The 14,841-nt window shown below is 49.6% G+C and overlaps 1 protein-coding gene across 2 annotated transcripts in view; it reads right to left on the bottom strand.

Moving 5' to 3' along the window:
• Window positions 1–1,165: 1,165 nt before the first annotated feature.
• Window positions 1,166–14,841, bottom strand: part of Rnf41 (ring finger protein 41) — a 31,299-nt gene continuing 17,623 nt past the window's right edge. Inside the window, exons 3-7 of one of the 2 annotated variants that reach the window (XM_057758088.1) lie at window positions 11,910–12,022; window positions 5,462–5,673; window positions 4,496–4,631; window positions 4,055–4,158; window positions 1,166–3,240 (exon numbers count right to left, since the gene is read on the bottom strand). In XM_057758088.1, the coding sequence (XP_057614071.1) occupies window positions 2,889–3,240; window positions 4,055–4,158; window positions 4,496–4,631; window positions 5,462–5,673; window positions 11,910–11,999 (894 nt within the window). In that variant the 5' untranslated portion in view covers window positions 12,000–12,022 and the 3' untranslated portion in view covers window positions 1,166–2,888. Of the gene's footprint in view, window positions 3,241–4,054; window positions 4,159–4,495; window positions 4,632–5,461; window positions 5,734–11,909; window positions 12,023–14,841 lie in introns of both variants that reach the window. The other variant, XM_057758087.1, reaches the window with a different exon arrangement.

Raw genomic sequence — 14,841 nt, forward strand, 5'->3', positions numbered from 1 at the left:
AACTCCTGTGTCAGGAGAACTCCAATAGAGTCACATCAGCTCATGATAAAGGGTCAACTAGTTGACAGAGTTGAGGGTTAGAGAGATGGTTCAGTGATTAAAGAGCACTGGCTGCTCTTTCATAGGACCTGGGTTCAAACCCAAGCACTCACACGGTAGCTCCCAACCATCTGTGACTCCAGTTCTAGGGGATCCAATGCCCTCTTCTGGACTCTATGGGCAACAGCCATGCATGTGGTGTACAGACATACTACACACAGGCAAAACACTCTTTGGTGGTTTCTCACAGTAGGAAGAAAGTAGTAATAAATATGTTTAGCAGAAGTATGTGAGCACGTATTTGACATGTGTGTGCATACCCATAATTTCCAGGTGGTCAGAAGAGGATGCTGGACGTCCTGTTTTATTACTCTTATTCCTTCAACCTTTTGTTTTGTTTTTCAAGGCAGGGTCTCTCTGTGTAGCCTTGGCTATCCTGGAACTCACTCGGTAGACCAGGCTGGTCTTAAACTCACAGAGACCCGCCTGCCTCTGCCTCCCGAGTGCTGGGATTCAAGGTGTGCACCACCACACCCAGCTACCTTATTCCTTTGAGACGTCTATCACTGAACTTGGAGTCAGGGTAGAGACCAGCAAGCTCCAGTGAGCCTCCCATCTCTGCCCACACAGAGAGGGAGTTAAAAGACGATCTTGGCCATGCTCGGTTTTTCTGCATGTGCTGGGAATTTGAGCTCAGACCCTCATGCTTGGGCAGCAAGAATTCTTTCCTCCAGAGCTACCTCCCCAGCCCAGGGGAGTCCTGACCAGGGCTGAAGACAGCAGGATAGTGGTTCCCGCCTCCTTCCCTACAGGTATGTCAGGAGACCCTAGGGAGCAGAAACTTCCTCACTTGCTGTAGGCTTCCAGATTGAGTGCTGGCAAGTCTTCTTAGCGTCCCCCAAATGCAGGACCATTTAGGAAAGCAGAATTCAGGCCAAAGGCACACACTCCAAAGAGAATACAGTTGAGCTGACTGGAGGCAGGAAGGACAGAGCACGTGATGGATACACAGCTCCACAGACACTCGAGGCTTCGCAAAGTCAGTTTAGGGGACACCCGGCAAGGAGGGTGGGCAATGAAAACGCAAGGTCAAAGCAAGGAAGCATTCTTTACATAAGGGGAGCGATTAAGAATTTAAAGTTGAGTGAAAGATTTATTAGTGCAGGGAACACACGGACAGCAGAGAGAGCACAACAGAGAAGGGCAGACACCGGTGCGGAGGGCACGGAAGCTTTAGCCTCCTTGCTCATCCGAGAGTTAGGGAGAGACAGTGTGGGCCTGGGCGAGGCAGGCGGGCAAAGAGGAATGAAGAAATGTAGCAATCCAACTAAGTACAGCAGCCTTTCGAATACCTGAGCAGTGTCCTGGAGCTGGAACACCTGCCTTCTCCTTACGGTCCTCAAGATATATCCCTCCACCCCAACCCTAAGGGAGCCATGACTCTACCTAGACCAACAGCTGCCTGGAATGAAACTCCTGGAGAGAAGCTACTGTATGGTGAAGGGGAGCCCAGACACCGCCATTCGCACTCCAACCTACTGTTCCTCCTTGCTCGCCCTGCCAGTCACACAGGGACCCAGCAATGGCCCAGGGAGCCTTGAGTGGACCCGGGTCAGGCAGTGCATTCAGGCTGCACTTGGAGACATCTGATTTGTGCCCCATTTGAAGGTCAGGACCCAGATAAGCAGAAGTTTCCTCAGGAAACGGGAGAAGAGTCGCCTTCAAAATGTATATGCCGATTCTAGGGTTTTTACAAGATAAGGAGGGCAGGAACAAATTCTTCATGGGACACAGGTATTGTCTCAGATAGGGTGACGGGTGGGGGAGGGGAGAGGGGGGGTCAGAGTAGGTATCAGACCAAAGACTGTGCTGGAAAGGAAACATATAAGACAGGTCCTACCCAAACCCACCCTACCCGGAATCCCCACAACAGGAGCAGCAAAAAAAAGGTTTTAAGTTTTGATATTTTTTTCTTTTTTTTCCTTTCTTAAAAAAAAAAAAGTAAATAAATTAAATTGCCAACAATGTGGCCGTGCTGGAGAGCAGGAGAGCCATAATCAGGCCATTCTATGAGAACAAAAGTGGGTAACAGAAGGGATTTGTGGCTGCGAACATAAACAATGTTGAAGGAAATCAAACTTACTACAATCACAGGGCTGGGGAGGGGCCTATGGAGGTACCATGGACACGCCATGAGAGGCAGTGCCTATCCTAGCCAGCAGAGCCAGACAGCAGCTTCCTGCTGAGTGTATGAACCCCAACATCTACCTCCACCCCAGCCCTGCCCTTCCCTAATCATGAAAACGGGTGGGAAAGGAGAGTTCAATGGGCATCTCAGCGTCCTAGCCTGCACGGCAGGGGGCTGCATAGGGGTGCACTCGGCACAGAGCTCCAGTCTTCCCCAAGAGCCGTCAGTGGTGAGCAGGTCCTGACCTCGCTGCTTACTAAGAGGCTGAGCCCGCCTGCTCAGATGCCCTGGTTTCGGAGGAGAGGAACAGTTAGAGATTCCTCACTCCGCCCTGATCCTCTAGGGAAAACAAATGTCTTTGTGCTTTCTGAAAATGTTTGGGAGCCAGGGATCTTAGGCAGGAGAATACAGAAGTGGGGATTTCTCCACCCAGACTGAAACTTTACAGACATTTGGGGGAATGAATATGGCAACAGGCAGGAATTTGGGTTCACCCACTGAAAGGCTGACCGAAGTGCCCCAAGGTCCTTCGTGCCAGAAAAGCAGGGAGTGTGTGGCTCAATTACAATCTGTGGCATAAGGACAGGGGAGAACTCAGGGCTCAGCGGCTGGAGCAGTGGGCTCTCCAGTTCTACCTCTCCTGGCAGCCAGTCATGCTCTCTCAGATCTCCTCCACACCGTGCGCAAATATCATGACGAGCCCCGGCTCCTGTACCATGTCATCGCCCATATGCTGGTTCTCGCAGGCCATCACCACAACGGCCTGCTTGCCAGGGATGCGCTTGGCCACGTAGTTCTCATAGTAGCGCCGGTTCATCTGTCTTGTCTCTAGTGTGGCCAAACCCTGGGGCCAGCTCCGTTCATGGGCATTTTCAATCAGCTCGTTGACAATAGAGGCCGGGCAGCCACTTTCCACCAGCGAGCGCTTGATTACAGCCTGGAGCACGGCATCAGGCGTGGAGATCATCCCTCCCCAACGGGTCACTCTAGCAGGCTGGAGGGAGTTCACCCACCTGTGGAGAGGGTTGGGATGCTCATTCCAGATCATGCCTTCCTCTGCTCTGGCTTTTTCTCCTAACAGAAATGACTACCCGCTCTGCAGGGTAGTTGACTTTCTTTGCAGCACTGGTCCAGAAAACCTGAATCTTTGCCTAGTTGGTCCTGTCCAGGTCCCATCACTCACCATATTCAGCCCCGCGATCTAGACTGTTATTCTCTGGGTCCCAATGTGTGCCTAGCACGCTGCAGGGCCTGCTCCCCCCGAGCGTACTGGATGAAGAGCCTCTGTGCTCCAGTCTCACACTCACAGTCTGGGCATCAACTGTGCAGGCCTCCTCAACCTCCCCTGTTCACCTGCTGGCTTTCCCCGCACTTTAGATGCTTTCCCTGGACACACCCTGCCTCTCTGCTCTTTTTGTTGTTGTTTTTGAGACAGGGTTTCTCTCTGTAGCTGTGGAGCCTGTTCTGGAACTTGCTCTGTAGACCAGGCTGGCCTTGAACTCACAAGGACCTACCTACCTCTGCCTTCCTGAGCGCTGTGATTAAAGGCGTGTGCCATCACTGCCCGGCTCCTCTGGGCTGCAAATTATCCGTTTGGTTCTGAGTACCCCTCAGCTGACTCTGACAAACTGCATCCTCAGGTAGGGGTCCTCCTCCATTCACCCCAATGAACAAGAGATCAGTACTGGAGCTTAGGGTTTTGCTCCTCTTGCTGCCCGTCCTCCACCCAGCAGTGGCCCTGACCGATTTCTCTTATTGCTCTCCTTTGGGGCCTTAGTGCCAGGCCATGGAGCGAGAGACTGCACACCCATCCCGAATGACACTCACTCGAGAATCTCGTTGTACTCGATTGTCTCCTCCAGGTTCTGAAGGTTGGGGTTGACGCTGCGGATTGCACGCATGTAAGCCTTCAGCAGCTGGATGTCTCGCTTCTGTGGGGGGAAGGACAGCCAGAGGGGACGGTTGGGCCAGACAGAAATCTGAGAATGAGGGTGCTTGGGATATCTGCGGAATAGTACTACAAATCTCTACGAGAGGACAGGCAGGGCTGTCTCACCCCAGCTGTCTCCCCAGGACTTAGAAGAGTGGCTTCATGAAGAAGCCACTCCGCGGGTGTCAGGTGACTGAGTAACGTGAGTGGATGTAGGAAGTGAGGACATCCCAGCTGATTCTCTAGTGAGCTGTAGGCAGAGTATCTGCTGTGGTCTCACGGGGGAGTCTGTGATGGGCAGATTATTTAGGCATGCCCCCTCACTCGCTGGGCCCCACCTGTTCCGCCAGCTGGTGTTTGTGTTCAGCCGATGTCTTCTCCAGTTCTGCGATTCGCGTCTGCTGCTGCTGCACCACGGAGCGCAGGTGCTTAATGCAATTGTGATTTGGCAGCTCATCTTTGGGCATCTCCAGGCTGCAGTCCAGAGTGGGGTAAGAGAGAACAGGCTATTCAACAGGACATGCGTGCCAACGGCTTGTTCAGCTTCTTCTGTGACAGAGCGCTGCAGAGAGAGCTGTCCGCTGCTCACGCTCACACAGCCAACAATCTTTCCAGCCTCCTCTCTTCGTTTTCTTCTCCCAAACATGCTCCTGGCCCCATACTGAACTTCCACCCATCGAGACAATGTTGCGGAGGACCCCACCCCCACCAACACCTTAAGACAAGGTCTCGTGCGGCCCAGACTGGCCTCCAACTTGTGCCAAGGATGACCTTGACACTTCTGATCTCCCCCACACCCCCAACTTTGTGTATAGGAAGCAAGCACTCTACCAACTGGGAGTAACACATCCCCACCCCCACCCCATCTTCTGAGCCTCTAAGAGCCTGCCCGATTCTTAGGATGCCGTTCTAAATCAGGAGGGAAACTGCTGTGTCCTGTCAGGCTACTCTGTGGGAGTCTACCAGCACACATATTTCTTCTGGGCAGTTCTGGATCGCTGTTCCAGGTACCAGTGTTTCATCGAATATTTCCCACCCCACACAGACAGAAAATAGGGCAGAAGGGAACATGAGAGGCTAGAAACTAGAACAGGTAGCCTGATAGAGAGGATATTGGACTGGAGAGAAAGCAAAGTGCTTCCATCTTCAGTGTTATCAGAGGGCTGCTGTCCTCTTTTTTTTTAACAATACAAGAGCAAAGTGAGATCTGCGGGCAGGGAGCCGAGGAGGTCAGAAGTGTCCCTGCCTATAAGAGCGTAAATGGGAAGGCCTTATCTGAACGGGGTGGAGGGAGGGACTCTCACCCACAGCCCTGTTCACAGGTCACGGGCCGCTTCGGGTTGTGCTCACAGTCACTGAGGTGGGACATGAGGTTGTCAAGCCGGACAACAGCACTGCAGCCAAACACAGCGTTGTCACAGGCAATCTGCAGCTTTGACAGCATGTTCCGCATGATCCGGGGCACGGGGCGCAGGTGGGCGACCGTGACAACGCTGCGGTCTACCGGACACGTCTGCTGCTGAGAGAACCATTGGGTGATGCAGGCGTTGCAGAAAGCATGCTCACAGTGAGGTGCCTAGAAGGGACAGGGAGGCGCAAAAGGGACACAAGGGAATTATCAGGAGCTGAGAGCCTGGATCTGATAACCACGAAGCCAGCCAAGCCTCTGAGCTGAGAGCCTGGATCTGATAACTGTTAAGTTGGAAGTGTAGCCTCCAGCCCCTGGCATTCATTCCAGCCCCCTGGCCTGGGAGTTGCATTGTTCTGAACTCCAAATCCCAGCATGCCAGGGTATTTAAGTGGGCTCCCAGAGGAGAAAAATGTGGTTCTGGGTTTGCATGGGCTCCCTGCCTTTCTGTTTCCCCGCCATGTACTCAGCCACCCTAGAATGTCATTCTTTTTTTTTTTTTTTAAATATTTATTTATTTATTATGTATACAATATTCTGTCTGTGTGTGTTTGCAGACCAGAAGGGCTGGAGAGATGGCTCAGCAGTTAACAGCACAGGCTGCTCTTCCAGAGGACCCAGGTTCAGTTCCGAGCACCCACATGGAGCTCACAACAACTTCTAACTTTGGTTTCAGGGGTTCTGACAGTTTCTTTTCTAAATCCATGCTCGTGAATACAACCATCGTTACAGATGGTTGTGAGCCACCATGTGGTTGCCGGGAATTGAACTCACGACCTTTGGAAGAGCAGGCAATGCTCTTAACCACTGAGCCATCTCTCCAGCCCCTAGAATGTCATTCTTAATAAAACAATGGGTATTTTGATTTGGTTTGATTTGACCTAATTGGATTTCTTGCACCGGTGGAGCCGCCTTTCTTATTTTTACTTAACAATAACCATAAAGCCAATCAAGCCTCGGAGCAGGTTCTAGGCCCAGAGGTCCAGGGGTTGGTCACAGGGTCATGGCAAATTATAGATCTATTTGGGGCAGGGCGTTTTCGGGTCAGGCATCCGACTTACTTCTGTGTTTAAGAGTACAAATGAGTTGTGAGTCAAGATAAACAAGGTTATACAACAGTAAGAGACATAAATAACACCCAGGACAGTGGGTGATGACACAGGCATCAATCACTAATTGCTGACAGGACTGGACACACAACAATTGCTAAGACGTCTACAGGAAGGCAAGGTCGGCCACAGCAGATCCCAAGCTTGAAGAGGATTCAGATGCAGTTTAGAGGGGGCAAAACCTCACTAACCACAGCAGAAATAAGACAGTACAAGAGCTGGGTGGTGGTGGCACCACCTTTAATCCCAGAGGAGGTAGAGGCAGGAGGATTTCTGTGAGTTCCAGAAATCTATCTTAAAAAATCAAAGAGAGAGAGATGAGGGAGGGAGGGAGGGAGGGAGGGAGGGAGGGAACAAGAGTTGCTTGTGGCCGTGCATGGGCTCAGGCAGAAGTCTTGTGAGTGCCTGCCCTAGATGGCAAGACCTTGTTAGCCCAGAAACCAAATGGAGCTGGTGGATGACTCGGCAGGCTAAAGCCCTGCCAGCTGCTGCTGAGCTCCAGGGACTGCGTGTGTATTCACGAGCATGGACAGACACACTGAACAAACACGCAAGAAAACAATCCAGCTATGGGCGCCCATCTCTAATCCCAGCTCTCTGGAGGCAGAGGCAGGCAGATCTCTGAGTTCCATGTCAGCCTGGTCTACAGAGTGAGACTTTGTCTCAACAAACAAGCAACTGTCCCCTGGAATCCCTAAACAAACGGGCTGGAGAGATGGCTCAGCAGTTAACAGCACAGGCTGCTCTTCCAGAGGACCCAGGTTCAGTTCCGAGCACCCACATGGAGCTCACAACAACTTCTAACTTTGGTTTCAGGGGTTCTGACAGTTTCTTTTCTAAATACATGTGGAATTCTCTTTTCCCTCCCTCCCTCCCTCTCTCTCTCTCACACACATACACGTAAATAAAAATAAAAAATATTTTTAAGACACGAAAGGAAAACAAAAGATCCAACAACAAAGCAAATGACCAGAGTCAGGAAAACTTTCTTGAGAGGTCAGAGACTTGGCTATGTAGCCTCATTGTCCTTAGGCTTGTCCTACCTTTCCCACTCACGGCTGCTACACTGGGCTCCTAACCCAAGGATCTCAAGGTCCTGGCTAGTTGGATTACATAACCATACCCTGTTTTAAAAACCAAAGCAACCCCTCCTCCTAACTACCTCCCACAATATATATATACTCATTTCTTTGAGAAGGTTGGTGCCCTGGTCCCTGAGACAACACTTTCTGGCACTCAGCAATGGGCGACAGTACTTAAGTCAGGTTAGCTTTTGACTTCTTGGGTGTGCAAGTGCAGATGAGCCGTGGAGCTGCTCCCCCCTCCACCGTGGCTCCCGGAGACTGAGCTCGCCATCAGGCTTGTGTGGAATGTGCTTCATCCATCTCACAGGCCCAGGTTTCACTTTTTAGAGATTCAGAGACAGGGCTGGGGAGACCCAGCCTGCTGGAAGCAAACTGTCCTTTGACCACCACATGTCATGGCACACTCATGCCCACTCACATACACACACAAAATAATTCGTAAAATGTTAGTGGCCCCATGTTTTTTAAAACAAAGTCACTTTCTTATTTAGCTTCTCTAGGATCCCAAATTATATGCTCAATGTCCTTTATTTATGGCTAGAAACCAATTATGAGTGAGTACATCCCATGTTCCTCTTTTTGGGTCTGGGATACCTCACTCAGGATTGTGTTTTCTTTTTCTTTTTTTGGTTTTTCGAGACAGGGTTTCTCTGTGGTTTTGGAGCCTGTCCTGGAACTAGCTCTTGTAGACCAGGCTGGTCTCGAACTCACAGAGATCCGCCTGCCTCTGCCTCCCGAGTGCTGGGATTAAAGGCGTGCGCCACCACCGCCCGGCAGGATTGTGTTTTCTATTTCCATCCATTTGCATGCAAAATTCGAGAAGTCATTGTTTTTTACCGCAGAGTAGTACTCTAATATGTATATATTCCACACTTTCTTCATCCATTCTTCCATTGAAGGGCATCTAGGTTGTTTCCAGGTTCTGGCTATTACAAACAATGCTGCTATGAACATAGTTGAACAGATACTTTTGTCATATGATAGGGCATCTCTTGGGTATATACCCAAGAGTGGTATTACTGGATCTTGGGGTAGGTTGATCCAAGTCAGGACCACGAGGGGTGCACCCACCAACTGTGACAGTGGAACTGATCTATTGGGAGCCCACCAAGGCCAGCTGGACTGGGACTGAATAAGCATGGGTTGAAACTGGACTCTCTGAACATGGCAGACAATGAAGGCTGATGAGAAGCCAAGGACAATGGCACTAGGTTTCGATCCTAATACATGAACTGGCTTTGTGGGAGCTTAGCCTGTTTGGATGTTCACCTTCCTGGACCTAGATAGAAGTGGGAGGACCTTGGTCTTCCCGCAGGGCAGGGAATTTGGACTGCTCTTCAGTATCGAGAGGGAGGGGGAATGGAGTGGGGGGAGGAGAAGAGGAGTGGGGATAGGGGGAGGGGAGTGGGGGAGGGGCAATATGTGGGAGGAGGGGGAGGGAAATGGGAAACGGGGAGCAGGTGGAAATTTTAATTAAAAAAGAATAAAAAAAATAAAAAGAAAAAAGAAAAAAAAAACAAAGTCACATGTGGGCTATCCTATCTGTGAAGCAGCTATGTAGGGAAGGCAGGTGCCAGCACACCTGGTTCATCTTCAAGCCTCTAAGACAACAACCTGAGATCTGTCTGCTTTTCTCCTCTATTGCTACGAAACCATTCCAAGTTCCTATCACACCATCTCTGACCTAAATTCTTAAGCATGCCTTCCAACTGGTTTCTCTTGCCTCTTCTTATCCAGGCTGCATCTATCAGTCAGAACCATCATTTGAAAGGGCAACCGGGCTGGGGATACAGCTCAGTGCAAAGAACCTGCCTGGCAAGAACAGAGCCCGGCTGCCATCTCTAGCACCACAAAAAAAAAAGAACAAGAGAGCTAAATTCCTGGCCTCCCTTAAACACTTGCTGTCATCTGTAAGGCACTAACTAGAGAAGAATTGGTGAGATAGCTCGGAGGGTGAGGGTGCTTGCCGCACCTCATGTTTAGCACCCAGGACTCCTGTCGAAAAAGAGAATTGAGGGGTCTGGAGAGATGGCTTCGTGGTTAAGAGCATTGCCTGCTCTTCCAAAGGTCCTGAGTTCAATTCCCAGCAACCACATGGTGGCTCACAACCATCTGTCATGAGGTCTGGTGCCCTCTTCTGGCCTGCAGACATACACACAGACAGAATACTGTATACATAATAAAGAAATAAATATTAAAAAAAAAATAATAAAGAAAGAAAAAGAGAAATGAATTTCATAAGTTGTCCTCTGACTGGTGTGTTCGAGGACACACACGCACAGACACACTCTAAATGTGATTTTTAAAAATGTAATTAAATTACATTAGAAGATAACTTCTTTTTCTTTTCTTTTTTCTTTTTTTTTGTAATTGGAAAAAGATTTTTCACACAATCTCTTCTGAGTCCTTCAACAGGGAGTGAGGGACCTTGGAACACTCAGTCTTAAATGGGAATCTTCATCAAAGCCCTCAACACAGGGCTCAGGGGATCCTGAAGAGGAGGTGGGAAGATTTTAAGAGCCAAAGGGGACGGAAGGCAGCAAGGAATCAAGGCCTGCTAGACAAGACTGAGGCAGCATGCGCAGGGCCTGGGCCCAAGCCAGCTGGCATCCCAGCACTTCCCAGGGGAAGCGGACACGAGCCCCATTCCTAACTGAGAACCACCACGAAAGAAAAATTAGTTTTCCCTTGACCTTTAACAATTTTACTTTTATTATTTTCAATCATGTGTAGCTGTGAGTGTCTGAGGGGGACATGTACGTGAGTGTGGGTGCCCGAGGAAGCCAGTGGCTTTGGAACCCCTTAAAGCTGGAGTTAAAGCACTAGAAAGCCACCAGACATGGTGCTGGGAATTAGTCTGGGTTCCCTGGGACATCAGCGAGTCCTCGTAACCACTGCAACATCTCTCCAGCTGCAGCTTGATTTCAAAATCATTTCAATGTATTACCCATTCATAAATAAGTAAATAGTTCCGTGGTAAGACAAGCGCACACAGGCCCTTAGAAACAAACCGACTACCACGAGGGCCACCTGCCTACTCCCTGAGGAGGGGAACACTGGATACGGGGGCGGCTCCTGACTTTGGGCTCACTAACAACCATTCATCTCTACAGGTGATTCTCCTTAAATGACGGTGCCAGGGAGCAAACAATGCCCTGCCAAGACCGGAGGGAGCAGGAACCCCTGTGACCTCTTGACACCACTAGACAGTTGCTCACATCCATCGAAAGTGCCTTTAACAGCAATAGGCTCCAAAGACACAGAAAAGGGCCCTGGTTCCAGGACTGGCAGCCATTGTGGTAGACCTGACTCTGCTCCGTCCGGCGGCTGAAAACTGGAGAGGAAGAGTCAGCTCAGTCTGGAGGGAAGCCAGCCCTGTGAAGAGTCTAAAAGCAGCAATGAGATGACTGTAATTGGTGTCCTGGTTTGGAGAATTGTATCATCTCAATTGGCCAAGTGGCAAAGGAATAATTGGTATTTGCAAAACGAGGGCAACAAGGCTCATGGAGGAAGACGTCCCGTGCTCGTCTGTGTCAGGGAGATTCACATTACAGTTTGCCTGGCAATTCTGAGCTTCTCAACCTATCCCCGGAGAAGACAAATGACTCAGAGCCTGGTTGGGCTGGTAGAGAAAATGACCTATTGGCCTGGCAGCTTTCACATCAAAGAACATGGCTCCACCAAACCTCCCAGTAGCTCCCAGGAAGAAAATGGGGTCCCCATCTGTTAGATGCTAGACTCGAGGCAGGCAAAGAGGTTCCAGGGAGACAGCTGGGCACACAAAGCATTCGCTGTCGGAGTGCAGCACGAACTGATCAAACAAGCCTAGGTCATTCATGGACAGAACACAGACCTTAGAGTTCTTACAAAAAAAGCAACTACCAAGCCATTGTGGGAAGAAATACACAGCTGATTATTGGACACCACAAATATCTCAATGACCTCAGGATATCTGGCCCAGTTCTATATATACGCCAGGATGTCATTATTTTCCTTGTAACCACAAATTCTCCTCTGTATCAAAGCTCTCTGGGGGCAGAAAAGGGAGAAGAACACAGGGACCCCCAGGAGTCCATTCCTCAAGAGTATGTTCTTTGGTAGTTTTACCAGCATAGGCTGCCCCCGCAAACCTGCCCTTAGACCCACTCACCTGTACTGGCTCCTCCAAGACTCCACTGCAAATAGGGCAGATAAGGTCCTCGTCAACGTCCCCCTGGAAACGCGTTACGTCATACCCCATGTCTCATCACTGAAACCCAGGTCCTGGAAGCAGTAACAAGAAAAAGAGGTCACTTCAGAAAAAGCCGAATCGATGTGTTCAAAACACCTGCTCACTGCCAAATCCCATCATTCACTCAGTGGACATTCACTGAGAACCTGGCACCCGAGGGGTGCGAGGACTAATCCAGGGAGAGCAGACATCACATTAGCGCACACACATCACGATGCGATGCAAGTGTCCCTAGAGGCTGAGACAGACAGGACTGGAAGAAGGGAGCTTCTGAGACAGTTTCCAGAAATGTGTCCTCAGGGCAGTAAGAGCTTAGCTAGGTGGAAGGCAGGCCTGAGTGGTACAAAGAGCTGTCAAGACAGAGTCTAAACAAGCCAGCAAAGCCCAGGTCACCAAGAATTCCACGTGGAATTAGACTCCGGCACAAAGGCCATGAGATGTCACTGAAAGGTTTAACAAGGAGCTGATAACATTTTTCTTTTGTGCTAGAGCGCTTGTTTACTGTGCACGAGTCCCCGGTTCAATCCTCAACATCAAAAACTATCGCTGGGTGCCGGGCGATGGTGGCGCACGCCTTTAATCCCAGCACTCGGGAGGCAGAGGCAGGCGGATCTCTGTGAGTTCGAGACCAGCCTGGTCTACAGAGCTAGTTCCAGGACAGGCTCCAAAGCCACAGAGAAACCCTGTCTCGAAAAACCAAAAAAAAACCAAAAAAAAAACAAAAAAAAAACCCCTGTCTCGAAAAAACAAAAAACAAAAAAAAAAAACAAAAAAAAAATAAATAAATAAAAAAAATAAAAACTATCGCTGGGTACAGTGGCGCATACCTTTAGTCCCAACACGGGGAGGCAGAGGCAGGCGGATCTCTGAGTCCAAGGCTAGCCTGGTCTACAGAATCAGTTGCAGGGCAGCCAGGGCTACATAATGAGACCTTTTCTCAAAAAACCAAAACCAACCGAAAAGAACCTCATTGTGCCAACAGGGGAACGACTGGAGACAAAAACTGTAGGTGATGGTGAGAACCTGAACGAGTGCTTGTGACAGGGACGGAGAAGAGAAGAGCTGCTCTGCTGCCTTGGAGCTCACAAAGGTCAAACCCAAAGAAGTCAGGTTGAACACTGTCCCCGGCCTCTCTGTCCACCCGACCAACTGGTCAGACTTGAGTTGAACACATGATGTTGATGCTGATCCCTCAGCCTGTGATGGTCTTGAAGAGATGAGTCAGTTCTCAGGACTCAGAGTCAGAGCATCCAATTTTATTTTGTTATTATTATTGTGTGTGGGATGGGGACACACATGCCATAGTACATACATGAGGTCTGTGGTGGTTTGGATGAGGAATGTGCCCCACAGGCTTTAACACTCGGTCACCAGTTGGTGGTGCCACCACCTCATTTCCCATTCTCTCATTCCCTCTCTCTCTGTGTGAGGATAGAAGATGTAACAGTCAGCTGCCTGCTCCTATTCCTGCCAGCATCCAAGGCCTTCCCCACCTTCACAGACTCCAGTCCTCTAGAACCTTAATGCAAGACACGCTTGCCGTAAGTTGTCCTTGGTCACAGTGCTTCATCACAGCAACAGAAAGGGACTCGACAGTTATGTTTTGGTAATTTCCAGGCTCCCAAATTTTAAAAAAGTTTATATAGAAGCAAAACAACACCTTAGCATCACCTAGGAAGGCTGTAAGGGAGAATGAATTAAGAACCGCGTGTCATCTCAGCCCTCAGGAGGCAGAGGCAGGCGGATCATGGCAAGTTGGGAGGCGGCCTGCTCCAAACGGTTCCAAGCTACAAACTACACAGTGAGACTCTATCTCAGAAACAGAGCAGGCTGGGGAGATGGCTCAGGAAAAGTGCTCTAAGTGAGGACCATGCTGGGGAGGCAGAGATGGGAGCCCCGGGGCTAGCCAAATCGGTGAGCTCTGAGCTCAGTGACCAGTCCTGTCTGAGAAGATAAGGAAGGGAACAACTGGAACACTGGTCTCTACACGCATGCTCACACGCATGCACACAGCTGGTCAGGGCTGATGCTTCACTCACTGGGAGTATTTGGCAGGCACATCCATTGCTGTTCAATCTCAGCATAACAGAAAAATGAAAAGTAACAGTTTAGTTTTAAAAAAAAAATCTTCCCAGCGGCAGATTGGTGGTGTAGGGCAGCGGTAGACTGCTTGCCTATGTGTGCAAGCAATCCCCGACACTACAGAAAGGAGAATCTTTCTAGCTAGTGTACGGACACATCCCTTTATTCCTAGCACTGGACAGGCAGAGGGAGGAGGCTCGCCACAAGTTCTAGGCCAGCCTGAGCTATACAGTGAGTTCTAGTCTACCCAGAGAGACCCCATCTAAAAAGAACAAAACCACCTTCCTAACCTATAGTGTACACTCACACACAGACACACACACACACACAGAGAAAACATTTGCTGAGTACCACCTACACATCAAGAAGCATAGCAAATCCTAGCTCCTCTAAAGTGACTAATGGAGTCAACACAAGCTTTAAGGAACATGAATGCCTTCAAAAATTGACCCAAAGCCTTTAATCCCAGCACTCGGGAGGCAGAGGCAGGTAGATAGCAGTGAGTTTGAGGCCAGGACTGCCAAAGATACACAGAGAAACCTTGTTTCGAAAAACAAAACAAAAAGAAAGAAAGGAAGGAAGGAAGGAAGGAAGGAAGGAAGGAAGGAAGGAAGGAAGGAAGGAAGGAAGTTACTTGACTCAAAACTGACTTTCCAGATAACTTTTAAACAATTTTCTCAGCCTAGGCAACACAGTAATTTGGAGCTAGGAAGTTCTTTTTTTTTTAAGTTTCTCAAGACAGGGTTTCTCCGCGTAACCACCATGGTTG

Source organism: Chionomys nivalis, chromosome 25 (assembly GCF_950005125.1).
Source record: "Chionomys nivalis chromosome 25, mChiNiv1.1, whole genome shotgun sequence".
Taxonomy (NCBI): Eukaryota; Metazoa; Chordata; class Mammalia; order Rodentia; family Cricetidae; genus Chionomys; species Chionomys nivalis.